This window comes from Odocoileus virginianus, chromosome 6, assembly GCF_023699985.2.
Source record: "Odocoileus virginianus isolate 20LAN1187 ecotype Illinois chromosome 6, Ovbor_1.2, whole genome shotgun sequence".
Classification (NCBI taxonomy): domain Eukaryota; kingdom Metazoa; phylum Chordata; class Mammalia; order Artiodactyla; family Cervidae; genus Odocoileus; species Odocoileus virginianus.
In genome coordinates this window covers 12165673-12188598 of record NC_069679.1, presented here as the reverse complement: position 1 = coordinate 12188598, position 22926 = coordinate 12165673, and the positions used below count along the sequence as shown (strand labels likewise).

General features: G+C 39.4%; 2 protein-coding genes across 14 annotated transcripts in view; one reads left to right on the top strand and one right to left on the bottom strand.

Moving 5' to 3' along the window:
- Positions 1 to 1275: 1275 nt before the first annotated feature.
- On the bottom strand, positions 1276 to 21478 carry SENP8 (SUMO peptidase family member, NEDD8 specific). 2 transcript variants are annotated; one of them, XM_070468769.1, is made up of 2 exons: positions 21255 to 21478; positions 1276 to 4477 (listed from the first exon to the last, which is right to left on the bottom strand). In XM_070468769.1, exon 2 carries the CDS (start codon positions 4440 to 4442, stop codon positions 3804 to 3806), a length of 639 nt encoding a protein of 212 aa, XP_070324870.1. In that variant the 5' UTR covers positions 4443 to 4477; positions 21255 to 21478; the 3' UTR covers positions 1276 to 3803. The 2 variants fall into 2 exon arrangements, with proteins under 2 accessions (XP_070324870.1, XP_020749923.1); XM_020894264.2 differs by lacking the exon at positions 21255 to 21478 and adding an exon at positions 19928 to 20122.
- The window catches only part of MYO9A (myosin IXA), a 240889-nt gene continuing 238198 nt past the window's right edge, over positions 20236 to 22926 (top strand). For 10 of the 12 annotated variants that reach the window (XM_070468760.1, XM_070468759.1, XM_070468764.1 and 7 more), the window contains exon 1: positions 20320 to 20715. The gene's annotated coding sequence lies outside the window, so the exon portion shown is untranslated. Of the gene's footprint in view, positions 20254 to 20318; positions 20716 to 22926 lie in introns of those variants that run through there. The other 2 variants (XM_070468755.1, XM_070468761.1) reach the window with 2 other exon arrangements.

The following is a 22926-nucleotide window of genomic DNA, read 5'->3' as shown; positions in this document are numbered from 1 at the left end:
TTCAGAAGGACAGACTGGTGGGCTGGAAGAGAGAGTAGTGGAAATCACTGTTGTTAAACAGAAAAACGAAAAAGAGAATGAAAAGAAATGAGGACAGTTTAAGAGACCTCTGGACAACATCAGGCACACTAACACTTGTATTATAAGGGTCCTAGAAGGAGGAGAGAGAAGCGGCCTGAGAAAATATTTGAAGAGATAATAGCAGAAAACCTCCCTAACCTAGGAAAGAAAACAGTCACCCAAGTCCAGGAAGCAGAGTCCCATAAAGGATTAATCCAAAGGGGAACATACCAAGATGCACTGTAATCAAAATGACAAAAATGAAAGAAACAGAGAATACTAAAAGCATCAAGGGAAGAGCAACAAACAACATACCAGGGAACTCCCATAAGGCTATAAGCTAATTTTTAGCAGCAATTCTGCAGGCAAGAAAGGAGTGGCATGATATATTTAAGTGCTGAGAAGGAAAACCTACAACCAAAAATACCCAGAAAGGCTCTTACTCAGATTTGCTGGAGAAATGAAAAGCATTACAGATAAGCAAAAGCTAAAAGAATTTAGCACCAACAAACCAGCTTTACAACACATATAAAAAGAGTTTCTCTAGGCAAAAAAGCCTACATCTAGAATAAAAAAATTAGGGAATGAAAAAGCTCACTGGTAAAGGCAAACATAGAGGAAAGGTAAGAAATCATCCACACACAAAGCTAGTAGGGAGGTTCAAAGATAAAAGTAATAAAATCATCTATATTCACAATAAGCATTTAAGGGATAAACAAAACAATTAGATGTACAGTATGATATCAAAAACAGTAATAAGAGGAGAAGAGTACAAATGCAGGGTATTTTAAACGCATCTGAAATTAAGAGATCAGCAACTTAAAACAATCACATATGTAACAGACTGCTACACAAAAACCTCATGGTAAGAGCAAACCGAAGATCTATACTAGATATACACACAAAAAAAGAAAAAGGAATCCAAATATAACACTAACGATCGTCACCAAGTCACAAGAGACAAGAACAAAAGAAGGGGGAGGGGAATGACCTACAAAAACAAATTCAAAACAATGAAGAAAATGGCAATAAGGACATACAGGCCGATAATTATCTTAAATATAAGCAGACTAAATGCTCCAACCAAAAAACACAGACTGACCAAATGGATACAAAAACAAGACCTGTATATATGCTGCCTACAAAAGACTCACAGATCTAGAAACTGAGGGGGTGGAAAAGGGTATTTCACACAAATAGAAATCAAAAGAAAGCCAGAGTACCAATACTTTTATCAGACAAAATAGACCTGAAAATAAAAGACTGTTACGAGAGACAAAGAAGGATACAACATATGATCAAGGGATCAATCCAAGGAGATATAACACTTGCAAATATACATGCACCCAACAGAAGGAGCACCTCAACATATATGGTAAATATTAACAGAAATAAATGGTGAAATCAACAGTAAGCCCGTACTTACATTAATGGACAGATCATCCAGACAGAAAAAGACACATAAACCTTAAATAACACATTAGATCAGATGGACTTAACTACAGAAAAGATCAATGAAACGAAAAGCTGGTTCTTTGAAAGATAAACAAAATTGATGAATCTTTAGCCAGACTTATCAAGAAAAAAAAAGGGAGAGGACCCAAATTGGTAAAATCAATTACAATTTCATTTTGCAGATGAGGCTACTGAATCTCAAACCTGCCTGAGACTGTAAGTTTATAACTGATACTGCTTGGACTGATTAGAACATTCATGCTCTTTCCCACACAATGGGATGTAAATTTCTTTAAACATTTTCTTTTCTAAGTGCTGGCAGAAAAAATTTAGTATCAGTAAATAGTCACATGACTGAGAAATTCGACTTTGCCACTTCAATGGAATACTTATTAAACCATATAGTCAATATGGATACAGCAAAAACTAAAGATAAAAATAACAGGATATCTGAAAGCAGCATGGTTCAGTGTGGTAACTGCTCAATCCTATTTTGAATAACCTACTTAACTACTGAATATCTTGAAGCTGAACTTTGCACACTGAATCTTTCTGACTCTAAAACAAGGGAACACAATACCAACAAAAGATCTTTTTCCTATTATGTACCATGTAACATCAACGGTATATGGTCATGCAGGTGTGTAACTTACAGGCTGCTATCGAGTAAAATATTACAAGTAGACTCTTAAGTTCTCCTGTCATTAATGTTAACACAAATGATATATTCAAACTTTTACAGTAGACTAAACTCTGGTACAATTCAATCATGCTATGTATCTGGAAAAGGAGACCTTTGGTTTTAATTTTTAAGACTGTACTAGTTTAGGTCAAAAAATTTCTTTCTGGGATCAATCTTACAGAGACAGGAAAGGCTGCTCCCATAGGTACTGTTTTAAGAGGGAGACAGTCTGACATCTAGATATACTTTACACCATCATTATCAGAAAGACAACTCTTCCCAGAGAAGAATCTGAGCTTTTCAGTCTAGACTAAGCCAACAGTTATTGAACCAATATTGCCTTATCATTGTCTACACTCCTGGCTTCAGCAATTTGGTCCTTTTGCTATTCCTCCCTCCCTATTCCACCTGTAAGCCTGATTGCCTGTCCCTAATTTTTTTTTCCTGCTTCCAGCTTCCATTAAGTATTATTTATTTCAAATATACTGACTTGAAAACTTTTTTGGTAGCTTTCTCTTTGACTTTTAGTTTCAACTTATGCCTGCTGTGTGACCTGTACTTATTTACACTTACTGGGTTTTCCCTTCCTGACTAAAAGGAACTGGGTTATTGCCTCTGTGGTCACTGAGTGGGGAGGTTATTTTGAGCCATGAGGGCTGGGGGCAGGGTTAGGCTAGGAAGGTAGCTGAAATTATAAGTTTCACAGCTGAAGCTAATCTTTGGCTTTCAAGTCTCATATACATTGCAGTCTACTTCTCATTAAGAACAGAATATGTGTATATAACATATCATTTAAATTGTTCTTTGAAATAACTGTAAAAACACATCCATAATTTAGAAGGAATAGCATTTCATTTTACTCTTGGTTCCACATTTCAAAAATTACATTGTTTGCATTTTGAATTAAGTGAAAGAGTTGAGAAAGGTCACTTTCTTTCCTTTGTATCTCAAAAATAAAGGAACTTTAAGTTTCAGATGCAAAACAAGAGGTCCACCACAGACATTAATTTTAACAAAGTTATTCAAGATTCCCCCTTTCTTAAAGTGCTCCAGGAATTAGATGGGTGACTATGGGCTAACACCATCTTTATCAAGTATTGGCAAAGGTTATAGCTGGGAAAGCCTTTGCTTGTTGAATAGAAGAGGTATCACAGAACTGAGTAACTGATAAAACTTCAATCTTGAATTAGGTTAGGTCTTGATCTGCTTCCAGCTAGTTGATCTCTTGAAATATGTGGGCTGTGCACTAAGTTTTTGGTTGCTCTATGATTTTCTTCTTGCTTGTAAATTTCATATATTCTTAATTTGTTTTACAGATCAATCTTTTTTCTTTGGACAAAACCAATGTGGATAAGGGAGCCCAAAAGGGAATTAATCAGTTTTGGTGCATATTTTGAAGACATCTTCACAGAACATATTGCTCTGAAGTTAGGGTTAAAGTGACACTTTCCATTAGGATAATGTGGAGGACAACATTCTCTCAGGAGAAAGTAAGCATTCTAAGCTTTCCTCTCCCAGGCATCTTCCCTCAGGCACTGAGACTTCAGCCATCCAATACATGGGGACAGGCAGAAAGAGACTTCAAAAGTCAAATATATTTCAACAGCTAATTTTTAGCAAGTCTGGCAATGAGATCTTTCCATTCTTCTCTCTTCTTTGTGATGTATGTAGGAGTGAGTAGCTGCAGTAGTGATTCTGGCTGTTGTCTAAAGAAGTTCTGACACAAGGCCTCAGTGTTACATATCACGTACATCCCACAGTCATAGCTGTTTTGTTGAGCAGGGGCTTTCTCTTCCACAAAGGCCAGTTTGTTTCCTTTTCCGCCTAAGAAAGCCTCTAGTTTCTCTGCTACCTGTTTTGCATGGAATGTGTTACTACTACCATAAGAATCATAATGAAAAAAGCCATTTTTATCTTGCAGATAAACCAACAAGCTCCAGTGGGTTCCCCCAGCTGCGTGGTTGGAATTATCATTGATGGCTAAGAATATCACTCTCTTACTGGGGAGGTCCAAGGGTTCAAGGAACATGGCGATCTCTGTTGGGCTGCCCGTGCACTTGATGAATTGAGTGACTTCGGGGCTGATGAAGCAGACGTGGTCAGAGCAGTCATGAAACTGACTGTTGGCAAAGTACTCAAAGGCAAACCCGATAACATGGTCATTGAGCCAGCTCGGGGGGTCCAGCAGTGAGACGTCCGACTGCCGCAGCAGACTGTCCATGTAACTCAAGACCACTGGGTCCATCTTGTCTGACCAGGGCTGCTCAGAAATTCCAGAAGCTGAAGGAGAGGCAGAAAACAATATTTACTGTTGAATATGACACCTGACTGTAAAATGGTGATCATAAATAGCAGTTGCTCTTACAAGGTTTGGGGTAAAGATTAAATGTAATTGTAAAGTGTTTACCAACCATGCATGGTTAAGGGTAAACATTCAAAAAACCCCAAAAACCTCTAGTTTAACCACCAGAATGAAAATTTTGGAAATTCTCCATATGAAACAGTAAGCACGGACTTAAAATCTCTTTAAATGCTGAGATCAGTTAAAATTATAACTAATGTTCTATCAAACTCTACATCATTAACCATATATTTGCCCCTTTAATGAATATGCATTATAAGAATGGCAAATTATATTAAAGATGAATTTTCAGAGTCCAATTTAAATGTTACTAATTACTAAGGAAAACAGTTTCCTTTTCAACATTAATTTTCAAGAGATAAGATAAAATATTGCTTCTCATTGCGTGATGGAAAGTGATAGTGATTAGAGTTGTAGTTAAAAGGAACTGTAATTTCAAGAACAGAAAACAATGGGAGAAATACAAATGAAGTTCATTCCTGATTCTTCCCAGTGAGTAACAAAATGACAGTCTTTCCCGAAAGTCTTTAACCTCAAGGGGTAAGATAAAGATTATACAGTGTTTACAATGTAACTAAGAAATTCTTTTGGCAGTAAACTGTGAAGTGTGGCATAGGAATCAGGGGATCTGGGTCTAGCCCTAGTTCTACCACTGATTTGCTGGTATCATCTGATTTTTGTCCTTGTTTTGGTTATCTGTAAAAAGGCCCCAGAGAGTTGTAGAAAAGGCCAAATAATTTTACTTGAAGATATTAAAAAGAGTATAAAATAAAATGTTTTCAAATAGTATTTATGCTATTAATTGGATAACATTAGTAAGATGATAAGACATTTTGGATAGAGCTCCAAACCAATCAAAGCAAATAAGGTTTGGAAACAAATATCCATTTATACATCTTGTTCAAATGAAGCCATGACTAAATTAACAGTGGGAGCAAGACAAGTCATACAGTAAGATTTATATGCTCATGATCATCTTAAGCAAGGTGTTGACAGAGACAAGAAGTCTGATAAGTGTGGTAATATTGATATGACATTTAAACTGCTTATGCACTCACTTGGCAACATAACAATATTTCTAGAAATTACAAAGCAATAAATTGCCCCATGCAGGTTGAAAGTACAAAGCAAAGCATATTATAAGAAAATAATACTGCTGTGAAAGACTGGGCTAGAATAGCGACATCAATTTAATCAATTCTGGCCATTAGATCAGTTATTTTACCACTTGGTTATAGTATTAAAACAATAAAATTTTTTGACACAGTCATTTTCAAATAATCAAAACCCTGCCAAAAAAACCACAGAGTGAAATAAAACGTACCCCTGAAGAAAAGAAAGCTAAAGTAATGATGTAATCAGGAAGCACAAAAGATGGTTTTTCTGTGCATACAGAATATCATAATATGAGCTATTTCAAAATGAATACAAGGCTGTTAATGAGTGTATATATCTATATAAAATAAGATGGCATGAATTAAGATTTTTCTTAAGAAGAAAGAATAACTTGAGCAGAGGCCTAAACTGGAGCCAGGAACAAAATTAACGAGGCATAGAGCACATTTGTTATGGGTGGGCCACAAATTTGGCTCTTAGCTTTTGGCAGCTAACTACAGAGTGTTAAGTTAAACATTCACAATGTCCATAAGGGAAAAACAAAGCAACTGCTCAGGAGAGGTAAAAGAATTCTTTGTGTTAAGGTCAGACAGATTTCTCTCAAGAAATTTTCATAAAAAACATGGAGTATCATAATGAATGCCCATAATATCTTTATATTATGGGACATTAATATATATAACATATATGGGGTACATAATATTCTTGTAAAAGATGAAATAATTTCACAGTTACTGTTTCTAATAATGATCTTTAATATTCAGTCTGATGGGAAAAGAGCAAACAGCAATCTAGTAAAAGTGGTTGTGGAGAGGCTAGGTGCTCAGCTGGTTGCTGATGGGACTGGATTTAAGAATATATGAGTATGAAAAAGGAATGACTGCATGTGCATTGAGCAAGGCTTCTTGACTCTCCTTGATGTCCTCAGTGACTACTAGGAGTGGCAAGGGCCAGACTGCAATGCTTGCTAAATACCTGGAGACCTGCTCTCTAAGCTGCCAGCTGAAATCAGAGCCATCCATTAAGAGCAAATCCAACTAGGGATAGCAGCTCACAACAAGAAGGGTGTCTGTCTGAATAGACATGCATCTCACCGTGGAGAGTGCGTCCCAGGCAGGGTCAAGATTTTCTCTAGAAAATAGTTTTTGTGGTTTGTTTGGCTGATTTTGAAAACATCCAACATATAGATAATGTGTCAATCAAGGACTTAATTCTATTCCATAAAGCATGACTGCACTAGGTTAGCCATAACAATTCTAAAGCAAATGAAACCAAACTGGTCAAATGACCTTGGCCAAGAAAATGGACGCTAAACTTCACATCTTTTTTTTTTTTTTTTTTAAACTTCACATCTTAAGATTTTAATTTTAGGCTCCATTCTGTTACTCACTGGCTATGTCGTCATAAAAAACTATTTCATTTCTTTAAGCCAGTTTCCTTTTCTGTAAAGTGAGAATATTAATACATGACCTTTACCATAGGGTATGGGTCAATATTAAATGAAGAAACATAGGTAACATTTTAAAAAATATAACATAAGGAAGTATTTCTGGATATCTACTGGGTCATCAGGAAATTTACATCCCAGCAACTGATAACTGTAGTGTATCACACTGAACAAATGTTTATTGAATGTTTCCTATGTGCTAGGGGCTAGAAAATCAAAATGAGAATAAAAGTCATAGTTTCTACCCTCACTGAGCTTAACCCTATTATGTTATAATGGACACATAATGAATATATATATCTCTTTTACTCAATAAATACCTATCAAGTACCTAATGCAGATGCAGAAGGAAATGGCAACCCACTCCAGTACTCTTGCCTGGAGAATATCATGGACAGAGGAGCCTGGTGGGCTACAGTCCACGGGGTAACAAAGAGTCGGACAGAACAGAGTGACTAACACACACACATCTAATGCAGGTGTCATGGGAAATATAAAGATGTTTAAGGTGGCTTATACTCAAAAGGCAAGGAAAGCGCCTTAAGTTTAGTCCACTATGGCTGGAGTGAGTGGGAACAGGGATGCAGATCAAAGCTGGAGGAAGATTATTAGAAGTTAGATGCTGATAAACTGATTTCCAGGTGTAAAGTCTAGAACTTACACTGGAGGAAATGCGGAGCCATTAATGGCTACGTCAATGCTTTAGAAAGACTGATGATTCAGGCACAGTATATAGGATTAATTGGTAGGGAGAGACATTGCAGGTAGAGATCAATTAGATTTTTAATGAAAGTAAAGGTAGGAGGAGGATATGACCTAAACCAGGGGAAATAGTAGTAGGAGAGGCGAGGAGGAAAAGATTATAGACAGAATCAGTAAGGGATCAGAGGAGGGTAGATAAGAGAGAATTAAGAAACAGTTTGGAGGATTTTGTTGGAGTGATGGGCAATGATCCCACCATTAATGGGGTAATGGGAAAAAGAGATGGAAGCAGGCCTAGCACAAGAACCAGAAGCCATTTAGAACCATCCTAGGGATATTTCCTTTCTATATAGTGAGTACTGTACTTAGCATATCTGAGGTACAATTAATGTTTGTCAGATGAACAAAACACTTTTAAAGGGAGTCAGGAAATACAAATTAAGGGAAATGAGGCATTTACAATTTTTATATTGTAATATCCCTGTTTTTGCTTTAGTTTTGTGTTTTGCATGTTTTCTTCTGTTGATTAGTAGTAAATTCCTTTAGAATTAAAAGATCTGTGTTTTTGGTCTTGGTGGATGGTATAGGAATACTGGGGAGACAATGACTTTCTCATAGTTCTGTGTGTAAAACTCAACAAAATACAGTATAGTTCTATGTTTTGGAGCCAGGAGGCTTTGAGTTTGGGCTCTGACTTCTACTTGCTAACTGTGTGACCCTGGCTGGGCAAGCTATTCATCCTCTTTCTGGGCCTCATCTTCCTAATGAGTAAAATGAGGTAATAATAAAACCTGTCTCTCAGAGCTGTTTTGTGAATTAAAAACACGACTGAAAAGACTTAGCACATTCTCTGGTAGACAGCAAGCTCTCAAGGAAAACTTGTTTCCTTCCCCATTCCCTATATATTTTGGGTGGTAATAATGGACCTTAAAGATTTCTTGAAAATAAAGCGTCTGTTTCTCTCTTTATACAAAGCCAAAAAGATAGATCCAGCCAGGGCATGACTGTGCATTTGAACTTTACCTTTGACATAAGCAGAGGTGAATGCTAACACCACAGAAAAGTAGTCTCTCAACCTGAGTGAAGCAATGCTGTTAGTGTGTTGTCAGCATACTCAAACCTTGTGGTTATGGGGTTTACTGTATTATATCTTCCAACTTCTGTAGCTAAGTGAATACTGAATTCAAAGTATAGAACATTTCCCAAAATATTTAATTTTAACAAGCGACTATTTTTTTATATTTATCTTAAAATCCTTAAAGTGCATACTACTTGAATATTCCTGTTATAAAAACCGGGCAATTAAATAAAAATTGAAGGGAAAATTATAATTCAACAAGAACCATTCTGATTTCCTGCTGATATAAGTAAGGCAAGAAGCTGCAGGTTCGGTAGGAAAAACACTAGGTTGGGAGTCAGCAGACTTGGGATTCGATTAAGATCTGCAATCAACCAGTTGTTTGACTCTGGAGAAGACATTTAAAACCCCTGGGTCTCAGTTTTCTCACCTGTAAAGAGAGGTTTGGACCAGATAAATAGTACTTCTACTCAGGGAGGTACGTCAGAATCATCTATGGAGATTTTAAACACATGATCTATCTCTGGGGGGAGGGTCTGGGCACCTGTATTTTTAAGATGTTTCCAAGTGATTCTATGATTTCTCTAGCTCTGGGCTCCCCTGGTGGCTCAGTGGTAAAGAATCTGCCTGCAGTGCAGGAGACTGGAGACGTGGCTTCAATCCCTGGGCCACAGGAATATCCCCTGGAGAAGGAAATGGCAACCCATTCCAGTATTCTTGCCTGGAGAATTCCACGGACAGAGATGCCTGGGGTTACAAGGAGTCAGACATGACTGAAGCCACTGACCTCCACACCACCACCACCACCTCTAGCTATAGGGTTCTACAATTCTAAGCTCTTGTCTTTAAAATCTTACCTTTCTCTCTAAAGTTTTACTGGAACAAAATCATGCTCATTTGTTCACATATTCTTTATGGCTGCTTTAAAAAATGTTTATTTATTTATTTGGCTGTGACAGGTCTTACAGGTGGTGGCGAACTCTTCCTTGAAGCAGGCAGGATCTAGTTTTCCCACCAGGGACTGAACCTGGGCCCTCTGCAACGGGAGCGAGGAGTCTTACCACTGAACCACCAGGGAAGTCTTTTATGGCTGCTTTTCAGCTTTAAGAGCTGAGTAGCCTGTGAAGTCTAACATATTTACTGTTTGGCCTCTTAGACATAAACTGCCAGTCTCTGTTCTAGAACACTATAATGTAATCTGTCATAAATGCCTAGGTTGAATTAATTTTAAGAGCTTTTAGGAGTCTAATAAAGTATTGAGGCTATTTGTTAAAATATCTTAAAGGTAGAGATTAACCTGTAATTAGAGGTATTACTGCTGATTCAATTGGAATTTTTGATGAGAAAATGCTTAAAATACTTAATTAGTAGATACAAGAATTGTCTCCTTTACAGATGCATGAGTAAATATGCATTTTATAAGATCAAAAATATGCATGAAGAGTTTAATTAATAAGCATTTTTAAAGTATGTAGCAACTTTTAGGATAATATGCCTGTCGTGGTTGAAATAACAGTAGTGATCCAGATAATCTTTACTATAAAGCCCCAAAGAAAACCTACTATCCCAGAATTGTGACCTTTACTCATTTTCCCCCCGAATTATTCAGTAAGAGTTCCTTAAAAAAAGAAGGAACAGATTCATTCAGTTATGTTTTTAAACATTATAAAGTGCAAAGTGCAGCTGTTTACTCATTTTAAGTGAAGATTCTGTCAGTAGTTTCTAAATGCAATTCCTGTTCCCCCTACTCACTCACTTCAGTTTTTGTATTAAATTGTATCAAACTGCAACTGCTCACAAATGTGGTCAGCGCTCCTATACATACATGGCTAGCTGCTAGCAAGATTCAACACCAGCCCCCCCACCCCAAATCAAACACAGGCTAACTCCAATGCATCTTACAAGAGCTTCAATTTCACTAGTACTGGGAGAAAACAGCTAAGCAATTTAAATATTTTTTAATATCTTAAATACTAAAAATATCTTAATCAGTGACTTACACAATACCTTATTAACATAAACATGGATATAACATATAGCATAAAATGCAACATCAGCACAGATTTTTAAAATAAGAGATTAGCAGAGCACTTTTGCACCAGAGGAAAGCAATTATCTCTGCTTCATTCACCCTACTCTGCTGGCTTGGACACTTCAGTGGAACAGTTTAGTCAGTCTCCATACTTGATAGTTAGAGGTGGTGGTGGAGGTCAGTGGTCAGTCATGTCTGACTCTTTGTAACCACAGGCACCTCTGTCTGTGGGATTCTCCAGGCAAGAATACTGGAGTGGGCTGCCATTTCTTCTCCAGGGAATATTCCTGGCTCAGGGATTGAACCCACGTCTCCAGGGTCTCCTGCACTGCCTGCAATGCAAGAGACCTAGGTTCAATCCCTGGGTCGGGAAGATCCCCTGGAGAAGGAAATGGCAACCCACTCCAGTATTCTTGCCTGGAGAATCCCATGGACAGAGGTATAACCCAGGGGGTCATAAAGAATCAGACATGACTGAGTGACTAATACTTTCATACTTGATAGGCCTGTAACATAAATTACTAATTCTTAGGAACCAGATTCCCTAATGACCAATTGATAAGTCCTGCTGATTCTACAGCCAAAATGTTCTGGATCTGTCCAACACTTTCCATCTTTACTACCACCACCTTAGTCAACTCCATCATTATTTCTTATCTTGATATAGCCTAACACGTCTCCTTATTTCTACTATTGACCCCTCCAGTAAATTCACCATACAGCTGTCAAGAGTAATTGTTTAAACATTTAAGTGAGCTCACATCTGTCCTGTCCTCTGGCAATACACTATCACACTCAGGAAAAAAATGTGAACTTCCCACCCTAGCTGCTTAAAACCCCTCCTCCCACCTCCCACCCCCCAATGTTTACATGGCCCTAGGTACTTCTCCAATCTCATTTCCATTACTCTTCCCCCTTGCCCACCAAGCTCCAGCCACACCAGCTTTCCTCAAACATGCCATTTTTTTTTCCTCCTGAGGGCTGGGCTACTAGCTGTACCTGAACCTTCTAGTGGTTGGCACCATGTACTGGGTAATTTCAGTTTAAATGCCACTTATTCACTGAGCTCTCCCATGTTCAGCCAAAACAAGAGGCCACCACTCTCTTGTCCTCTAATTTCAATTCTTCGTGGAACTGAAATAGACAGCACTTGTGGTTATCTGACAGTTTTCTTTTTCACTGTTTCTTCATTAATATTTTCCCCCTCTCCCCGAGGCCAAAAACATAAGCTCCACGATCCTAAGAGAATAAAGGACCTTCTCTGCCTAAACTTGCTTTACCATTCTGGTCCCCTGGACCTACAACAAAACTTGTTGGGCAGATACTCAATAAATAATAATTGTAGAATAAATGGAGTATGGATACTCACCTGATATAAATCATGTTCTGCAAAGACACTTTTACCTTTACTGAGTCTTAGAAGTGTAAGTGAAAGTCGCTCAGTTGTGTCCGACTCTTTGCAACCCCATGGGACAGTCCATGGAATTCTCCAGGCCAGAATACTGGAGTGGGTAACTGCTCCCTTCTCCAGGGAATTTTCCCAACCCAGGGATCAAACCCAGGTCTCCTGCACTGCAGGCAGATTCTTTACCAGCTGAGCCACCAGAAAAGCCCCTTAGACGTATAAAGGACTTTAATTCCTTTTAGTCTAACTTCCTACCTCATGAAGGAATTTTTCATTTCTACTCTCAGGGAAAAACATGCAGGAGTTTGACTTACAACTAGCTGTGTAATATTAGAGCAGAAATAGCTAAGTCAATACAACTGTAAAAAAACAAATCCATGCAGTTAGAAATTTTAAATATGATGATGAAGATGTTACAAATCAGTGGGAGAAATTTAGGGATTATTCCATGTTTTCAATGATCACTATGTCTTATAGCAGTGCAGTCCAGTAGGACTTTCAGTAACAATGGAAATGCTCTTCATCTGCAATGTCCAATATAGTAGCCACTAGCCACACTAGCTTGAGTACTTGTAAAGGGCTAGAGAGACTGAAGGACTGATTTTATTTAATTTTAACTCAAATAGCTACATGTGGGCAGTGGTTACTCTTTTGTTTTTTTCAGCTGCACCTCCTGGCATATGGGATCTTAGTTCTCCAACCAGGGATTGAGCCCCCTGGAAGCACGGAATCTTAAGCCCTGGACTACTTAGGAAGTCCCATGGCTACTATTTTGGACAGCACAGTTTCATAGAATTTTATAGGCATTTCAGGAAAGAAAAAGATTACATGGTTAAGTAAGTTAGGGAAATGCTACATCCCCAAACTCCTTATTGTTGACTCACGATGCACACAAGCATATTACAGGGTAGGAGAGGTTCTGCAATACAGAAACTTAACTTCTCTCGGTCTGATTCTTTTCCAGCTCCTTTGACCAATGAAACACTTTTTGTTTTCTGTTTTGGTATAGTATCTATTAATACCTCATTAACTGTGCAGTGATGTTTGGGATATGCTAACTGGGAAATTTAATAAATGACACTGGCACAACTTGTTAATCATTTGATTAAAAAAAAAATGAAGCTAGATCCCTACTTCAGACCTCATACTGAATTCTATTTCAGATCGAGTGAAATTTAAATGCTAAAAAGTGAAACAAAAATATTAAAAGAAAATAGAGCTTTGATAACAACCGGCATTGCTGAGTAACTACAGGAAAATGCAGTCTCACTGTAAACAGGAGTGTAAACTAATGTGAGTTTTTTGAAGGATAATTTGCCATTATATTTTAATATTTTGGAAATGTCTATATGTAGGTATTACACTTTCAGAAATTCATCTTAAGAGAAAGTTTAGGATACATGCAAAAATTTAACAAGGATGTTTACCACAGTAATATTTGTAAAAGAAAAACTGGAAATAATCCCAAAGTTTAAAAGAGGACTGGTAAAATATCAGGGTTTCCATTTAATGGAATACTTTTCAGCCATTAAAAAATAAATTTATTGACATAGAAAGACGCTCATAATATGCTATGAAAAGAAAGATTATATAAAAATTTGTACAAAATTAGTCAAGGATAGCTATCTATAGTCATAGAGTTTTAAGAATAGGATTTTAATATTTTAACTTTTTTCTTCTAACTTTTGATATTGCTTTATTCCCCTCCCCCTTTTCTAATGAGTATATAGCCAGGAAATACAGCTACTTTCATTCATTCAAGAAAGAAATGGAGCACCTCTCACTTTTACAGTCACCTAAAATCTATCTGGGGCTTCCTTGGTGGCTCAGATGGTAAAGAACTTGCCTGCAATGCGGGAGACCTGGGTTTGATCCCTAGGGTCAGGAAGATCTCCTGGGGAAGTGAATGGCAACTCACTCCAGTACTCTTGCCTGGAGAATTTCATGGACAGAGGAGCCTGGCAGGTTACAGTCCACACGACTAAGTTACTAACACACACACACGCAAAATATATGTTTCTTCGACTTGCTGGTCTCACTTATGTCCTCTAGGGAAAAAACAGTAAGTCTAATCTCTCTTGCACAAAGTTTAAAACACAAATATTTAAATATAATCTGATGTTCATTAAAATTAGATTACATCCAACTTTTCATGTACGATTCCATTTGTATTTTCACAAAATGAATCACATTCAAGACCAAATGTGCTTTTCATGTCAGCATAAGCAGAAAAATTTTCAGGAAGGAAGTTGAAGCCTTATTTTTTGGTTTCAATTTCCCCTAATTAAACATTTCCTTTTAATGCTAGCCTAACCCATCCAGAGATTTGTATCAAGTGGCATGTAAAAATTACCATCAAGATTTTATATCTCTCTTGAAGACAGAGATTAGTTTTCACTCATGCCTACTATCTTCAGTGCCTGAAAACACAAGATTGTTAAAAACATAAGATTTCTCAATTTTATAAATTATTTATGTGTGTGTGCTAAGTCGCTTCAGTTGGGGTCCGACTCTGCGACCCCATGGACCATAGCCTGCCAGGCTCCTCTGTACATGGGATTCTCCAGGCAAGAACACTAGAGCTGGTTGCCGTGCCTTCCCCCAGGGGATCTTCCCAACCCAGGGACTGAACCCTCAGGTATCTTACATCTCCTGCACTGGCAGGTAGGTTCTTTACCACTAGTGCCACATGGGAAGCCCCAAATTATTCATAAGTTTGAAAATTATACCTCTCACGTGAATCTTTTACCAACAGAGGAATTCAGCTCTCAAAGCAGAAAAACCATTTGGTATGATGATGATGATGCCTGGTAACTCATCAGCCATAAATTCCATTTGGCCCTCCCTTGAGCCAGGGAGATAGACTAAGTAACCTTTTAGGATTTCTTCCAGCACTGAGGCTCTCTGTCTATGGTTCTGTTACTTATTTGGCATGGTTAAGAGGTCACGGATCAGAAAAAAAACTTCTTAGTCTACCATTCCACTTCAAACGTTCCACTTATAATCGTGTCACAATTTTTTTTCCCCTTTCCTATATAGTTGGTGTAAATACCAGCCTTTTCTACAAATGATTTTAAATTTTCTGAGAAATGACTTAATTGCAAAATTTGAAATGACTGGGACCGTAAATATAGTGGATAGGGAGGACACTTTTAATGAGAGGTTTGAGTAAGATATATTTTACAAAGGAGTAAACAGAATTTTATTTAGTATATAGCTAACATTATACCTTAGGTCATAAGATGTGGTCAAGCTAAAGTTATAACCTGCCTGGTTTCATAAATAATCACTGTACATACAGTAGCTATATGCAAACATCTGGTTTAAGAGAGAATGAAAAAGGCGTCATTTTAAAATTCTTATTTGTCATGTAGATTTCAACGTCTGGTAAATTATTTTTTTCCATAGTTAAAAGGTAAATTGTTATTACAAACTCCTCTTTAATAAGTCTCAAAAATGTGCTTGGCAAATAGCAGGTGCTCAATAAATATTTAATGAACAAATAAAATAACGAATTTGTTTTACTGTGCTGACAGGAAAACAGGGTCTGATGGGACCCAATTGTGAAGTACAGAATTTATCTTTACATGTTAATTAACACAAATCCTTGCTGAGTTACCTGATGAGGTTTGAATTACATATTATTAAATAGGACTAAACATTTCCAGCATCTATATATTTTAGCTGTTAATGTAAAGTGCCAAGTTGCTACAATAAATAGTAATGGGAAAATTATAGCCAGAAATCCACAAGTTACTGTTTTGAAGGAATTTAACCTATCATACTACTTTGAGACAGTAAATACTTATTTTTTTGGCCATGAGGGAAGGCAGGCCAATTTAAGATTTTTTAAATCTACAATATAGATGCTCAAAAATAATAACTGTAACCAGGACAATTGTTTCAGTATCACAACTGTGTTCTAGTGCTTTTATAATGGATGAATGTTCAAAGGTGTAGTCATCTAATTGGAAGCCAGAGAAAGGAACTTTCAGAGATTTTCTGTAAGTAATGAAAATCCCTCAGAAATTTCAAGAATTCTCTCTGCTTTAAAATAGACCTGTTCCCCCATTCCCTAAGAAAAGGAAACTTGAACCATACCAATAGGTAGACAGACAAGTGAATATAAACTAGTCATGCTGAAGAAAGTAGAATCTGGTTCAGAAAACTAACTTTACTTACTTGGTTTAGTAATACCTGAGCCTCAAATTTAATGTTTTTAATAATACGATTAAAAAGGCACATCATTTGGGGAGTAGCTAGGATGTGAGCAGTAAGTTTTGTATAGTCTGGCAATGGTCAGTTTCCAAAAAGATGGGTTCCCTAGGCCTTGAGGACTTCCTTTTTGTTTACTAACGCATTTACCCAGCAAAGAAGGTGTAAGGAATTGGCAAGGAGACAAGTCTTGACCTTAAAAATTCAGAACTGTAGGAATCACAGGTGTAGATGGAAATATAACCAAAACAGGTCTTGGCAACATCTAGGAACCTAGATACATGGTAAAGTCACTGCTTATTAGACATTCTAACATTATCATTATAATACAAAAGAAAGGGCTAGCCTCTTGACCTGGAAAAATGCTAGCAGATCTCTATACAAGTGTGCACCTCTTTGTTGAAAGGCATGTAATTTAGTCCAATCTTTTTCTTTAGGTTGGTCACATTGGGGAAATAAAGGAACTTAGTAGACTCTTTAGAGATTGCTTTATGATAAAATTTAGTTGTTTAAAAAATTTAATTAACTGCTGGTCTAGCCTCTTCATTCCTATCTTCTCTTTTGATAGAATGTAACCTGTACATTACTGCTAATTATTTTTCAAATAGAACTCGTTTCATTATCCTGCTCCAAGTTTTTAACATTTCTCCATTGCCTACCAAAATTAAATACAAGCTACAGCATGGCATTAAATAATTTCAACAAAAACAGCTCTAATCTATCTTTCCCAATTTACTTCCTTGTACTTATCCTATATAGACAGCCACAAGCTTAGTTCTCAAATTATTAGGCAATGGTAGATTAGTAGCAGTTACTGCAACTAAATTATAGGAAAAGAGAAATCACCAGCTCCCCACGCCGATTCCAACAGAAAGGCTGAAAAGTGAATACTGCTCAAGTACTTTTCCAAAACACTTACTTGATCTGTTGCGATCTTGTTTAAAACCATTACAGTGAGCTATTTATAAATCTAGGATCCTTGGACCAGAAGGTGGCTAGAATTAATGGTTCCATGAACTTGGATTAGGGAAAAAAAAAAATCACATCTTTTCAATAACCTCTAGCTGAAATTTAACATCTTCAATAAGTATAGGCAATAATCCTCAGTAATATTACTGGTGTCTTTGTCACCAATAGGAATATACTTCCAAATCATATTAAAGTTGTTACAGGTGTCTCAAAATTTATACTCATCACTATTTTGAAGTTACATAATTAGACCTGCTACCATAAACGCGGCTGAGGGACTGATGCTTTTGAACTGTGATGTTGGAGAAGACTCCTGAGAGTCCCTTGGACAGCAAGGAGATCCAACCAGTCAATCCTAAAGGAAAATCAATCCTGAATATTCATTGGAAGGACCGATGCTGAAGCTCCAATATTTTGGACACCTGATGGGAAGAGCTGACTCATTAGAAAAGACCCTGATGCTGCAAAAGACTGAAAGCAGGAGAAGGGGATGACAGAGGATGAGATGGTTGGATGGCATCACCACATCAATGGACATGAGTCTGAGTCAGCTCTGGGAGTTGCTGATGGACAGGGAGGCCTGGCATGCTGTTGTCCATGGGGTTGCAAAGAGTGAAACATGACTGAACAACAGACCTGCTGCCTGATGTTATTTAATGTATAAGGAATCGCATATGTAACTACATCACACATGTTTTTATATTTTTACAACTTTCAATAAAAATAACTTCATTTGTTTCTATGTATTTTATACATCTTTATTATTTATACATATTAATTGCTTGTAGAATATAACCTAAACACTTTAGCATGGAATTCAATGCTCTTCATTATCTGTTCACACCCACTTTTTCAGTTCCACCCCTACTTTTCATACTAAATTCTAATCACACCAGACAATGGTGACTCACTCTTATCTGGTGGCTGATAAGTTTTCGAATTAACCCTAGTTAAAACACACTAGCCCTTCAATGGCTTGGGTTTTGCCTTACACAGACATTCTCTGTCTGCCAAAAGAATTCTTTTAAAGGTTTGTTTTTCCTAATACTATGAGGTCCTAATAGGGCTGAGTCTTAAATCTTTCTCATTCCTTACTTAAATGATTGATGAAATGGATTATAAAAGACAAATTCTAAACTGGCAAGGCACTGTGTATTGTACTAATCTCTAGGGGTCTGAAGTTTGCTCTTGAATCTCATAAATTAGCCTTTGTTCTTTTGGGGGAAAGAAATGAGGATGGCCTGGAGCTGGAAGACTGGATCCCCAGCTGATAAACCCTGGATGGAAGGGAAAAGAGAGCAGTAACTGAGGTAGACCTCATTAAGACTGAAGGATGGAATTGTGCCAAAGGGAAAGGCAGGAGTGACTCCTTCTCCCATTTTCCAGAGCTATTACTCAAAACTTCATTACTCTGACCAAGCTCCCATTCCATCTCCAGCTCTTTCTCATCAAATGACTCCCATCTGAATGTTACAGAGCCACTTTTATCAACCTTCTGCCCTCCCCTACTTCTCATTGCTTTCCTTTGTTCTAGTTGAGTGGTTTTTAACCCACAGCATTAGTCATCTCAGAAGTTAAAAAAAAAAACCCGATACCTGGGTTTAACTGGCCTCAGGTGGAGCAACTGTATTGGTTTTATATTTAAAAAGCTTCCCAGGTGACTCTAATGTGCATACAAGATTGAAAGCCACGAGTATTCTTGGTTTTGTAAGTTAACTACTCGCACCAATAAATCGTCTTCTCGGTTCTCTTTTATGCGTAAGAGTCTCCCATCTTGAACACCTTCTTGTGGCCCATACGCTTGCCCCTAACTACTTTACAACGATGTTTTTTAAAGGGTAGCCTACACTCTCATGGTTTTCACCAGCTATATTCTTTAACTTTTTACTCTTTCGGCTTTTGTACTCTCTGCTTTCTATTTCTTTGACCACCTACTGCTCACTAGCCTTTTAACAAAAATTAAGAGTGACTCAAAGGTCACCTTGGAAGGGGTTCCTTATGTCTTTCTACACAATCATGCTCAAGAGTATCCTGTACGTTTTTTCTCCCTATTTTAAATTTTACTTTACTATCACTGCGAATTATCTCGTCTCTGACAGAGCGCTTCAGAAAGCTGAAACTATTTCATTTGCTTCTGACTTTCTGGAGTCCAACGCACAGAAACCATTCAGTGAAAAGTCTGAGGGATGAATGAAAAGTAGAACTAGGAAACGGAGGTCGGAGGCGGGGAAATACAAGGCGTGTGTGTGTGGAAACCAGGAGAGGGGGCTAACAGGAGTGTCGCAGAGAATTCTTGCCAGAATTGGAAATGGGGCACAGACACACTAGATCTCCGTGGACCGCAAAGCGGTCCCCTGCCCGGACCCACAGACCAACAAACCAAAGTAGGGAGCAGGCTTCTTACCTGCTTCGGGCCTCACCACCCCTACCAGCCTCCAAGCAGCTCTGTACTGGCCGGAAAAGCAGCGCTATAGTCGCAAATCCAGAGTTTTTCTACCCCCAACATTGCGACATTCCTCCCTAGTCTTCTAAGGCAGAAGTTCCCAGCTCTGCCGTAAAGTGAGGAAGAAAAGTTTGGGCGGGGCCGCCTGAGGCCAATAAGACGGGGCGTGTCCGCCTGAGGCAATTGAAATGGGGCGTGTCCGCGCAAGCGCACGTTGTACTCGCGGGCAGTGTCACGTGCGGGGGCGGGGCCGGGCAGGATCCCGCAGGCTGTAGGGGGCGTGGGAGGTAAGTGCGCGCGCGCCTGCTCGTCTGCAGCCTAGGAGTCGCGCGGGGCGGGGCCGCGTGCGCGGGGTCGGGGGCGCGCGGGCCGGAGCTGACTGGGACGCGGCGGCGGTTGGCTGTGCCTGCTGAGAGTCCAGCCAGGACGCTGAGACGCGGCTGCGAAGGCACCCTGTGGCACCAGCAGAGGCGGCGACACCGGTTGAGGCGGCGGTGCAACGCGTGCTGGGCGGGTGCGGCGGGGGATGTGCCTGCCCAGGCCGGGCGGAGTCTCTCTGACAGGGCGGGGGATGCGCGGCGGCCGCTCGCCCGGACCCTAAAGCAACTGGGCCCACCTTCCCGGAACCGTCCGACCCTCGGTGGTCTCGGCCTCTGCTGTCTCCTCCGGCCTGACCCTGGGGCCGAGGCTGGGAGGCGGCTTCCGCCGAAGAGGAGGGGGCTGCGGTGGCCACCGCGGCGGAGCCCGAGGTAAGACCCGCCCAAGCCGCCCAGCGGCCCTGCCGTCCGGCCCGGCCCACGTCTCAGTCTCTCTCTTTGGCTCCTGCGGGGCCGCTCCGCCCCGCCCCAGCGGAGACGCCCCGCGAGCGGGTCTGCCCCGCAGCCTCCCAGACACCCGATCGCTGCCCAGGGTCCCCAGTAGACCCCACCCATGGTATCTTCCATTGGCCAGACACCCTCCTGGCCCTCCAACCTCTCCTGGGGTTCTATCATGCCCCCACCCGCCACGCCAGTACACCCTATTGGAACCCCCTTCGGACTCTTAGACGCTTAATGGGGCCTCAAGCCTCTGTTACATCCTCCCGTGAGCTGACCGGATCACAGTTTCTCAGACCCACTTAGGGCTACCCCCTAACCCATTGCGACCCCCTGGTCTAGGGCAGATCCGTCGTGGCCACCCTTCTCAGTAGACCTCCTGCCTCCCACCCCCGGCTCGTTTACCGCCCAGACGACTAGCCCTTCCCCTACCCAACTCGGCTTTCCCATAGTCTATTTCGTGATGCTCTTACCTCCCAAGAGATCCGGTATCAGTCCCTTGATAGCCACCGTCAACTGCCGCCTCTTCCCCCGACTCCTGCTGTAGCCTCTCCCACAGACCTCTTCTCCTTAGGCAGACCTTAGTATCTTTCTCCGCGCTCGTGATCCTTTCTTTGATTGGAAAGACTTTGCCATGAAATCCTGAAGGGGTGTTACCCTAGTATATTCCCTAGGTGGGGATTAAAGGATCCGATTGATACCCAGGTTTGGAGGGTTTAGTCTGGTGGCTATAGAGATTGAGAGGGAAGAGCATGGAAACCCAGGGCAGGGGGTGTGTGCTATTGTAAGATCACACAGCCTGCTTCTCATCTTGTCTCTTTTCTAGAATGTGTGAGGTAATCCAGATCCTGACAGTTTGGGGACTTTTGTAAGGATTAAATCACATATCACTAATGAATAAAACTGTGTCTCCATGTGTTGTTATTTGCTTTACATTCTCTTAAATTTTAATATATCTTTGGCACTTTTGGAAGGATACTAGGGTGTTTTTTAAAATTATTTTATTGTTTTTCAGTTTGCTGGAAAAGTAAGATTTGTAGTTTTCCTTAATCCCTGAAGGTTCTAATGCCAGTTCGATAATAAAATTCTGCTACTTGGTGCTGCTGTCTTGCTTTTCCAAGGAACAAGTACGGTTACCATGCAGTGTTCACCGATGTCATTACCAGCAGCCTTCTCAGCAGTAATAAAATATTGAATAAAATAGTTTATTGAACTCCTGAGCTGTCAAGAAGGAAATGTAATCTTACACCGAATGATCAGTGCATAATTTTAACGTTGGTAGAGGGATGAAGTATAGAGGGGTTTTTGTAGTCAGTACTTTAAATTTTTTTATTTTGTGTGTGTGGAACTGAGGAGGGAGAAAATCATATGAAAACTATAGGTCATAACTAGACATAGTATCAAAGTCAAAAGGTTCAAAAGATAATGCAGTAAAAAGTTTCTCTTCCCCATTTATTCGCCAGCCACCTATTTTCCCTCCTTAGACGCAACCATTATTTCCATCTTGGTGTGTGTCCTTCTTGTGATATTTCTAGCGTACAAGTCTATACATTTATATTTTTAAAACATTCCACAGACAAATGCTTGCATACTGTATATTATGGCTATAGCTCCCCCCTCTCCCTTTAATAATAGATCCTAGATATCATTCAACAATAGTACATTTGGAATTGCCTCGTTTACTGGCTAGATAGTAGTCCATTCTGGTGATCTTGAGGTTATTTTCAGTCTTTGTTTTTACAGACAATGCTATGTGCTTTTCTCTTAAATATATCAGCTGTTATATGTATGTTTTAAGTAATTTTCAGGATTCAAAAAATTTCCTGATGATTCTTTTATGAACCTACAAAAAAGGATATAGTTAAAGTAAATTTCTCGTTGAACCGCTCACTGGGCTTTCATGGAGTTACTAGCTTTGATAGAGTTTATAATGTTGTATCGGAATTTTTATAATGTTTTGTTGGTCTTCCCTGGTGGCTCAGTGGTAAAAGAATCTGCCTGTAATGCAGGAGCCACAGAAGATGCAGGTTCAGTCCCTGGGTCAGGAAGATCTGGAGGAGGACATGGCAGCCCACTCCAGTCTTCTTGCCTGGGAGAATTCCATGGACAAAGGGGCCTGGCAGGCTGTAGTTCATAGAGTCTACT

Excerpts from the sequence above, each read along its gene's own strand:
- SENP8 (XM_070468769.1), bottom strand. The coding sequence starts at position 4,442 with ATGGACCCAGTGGTCTTGAGTTACATGGACAGTCTGCTGCGGCAGTCG.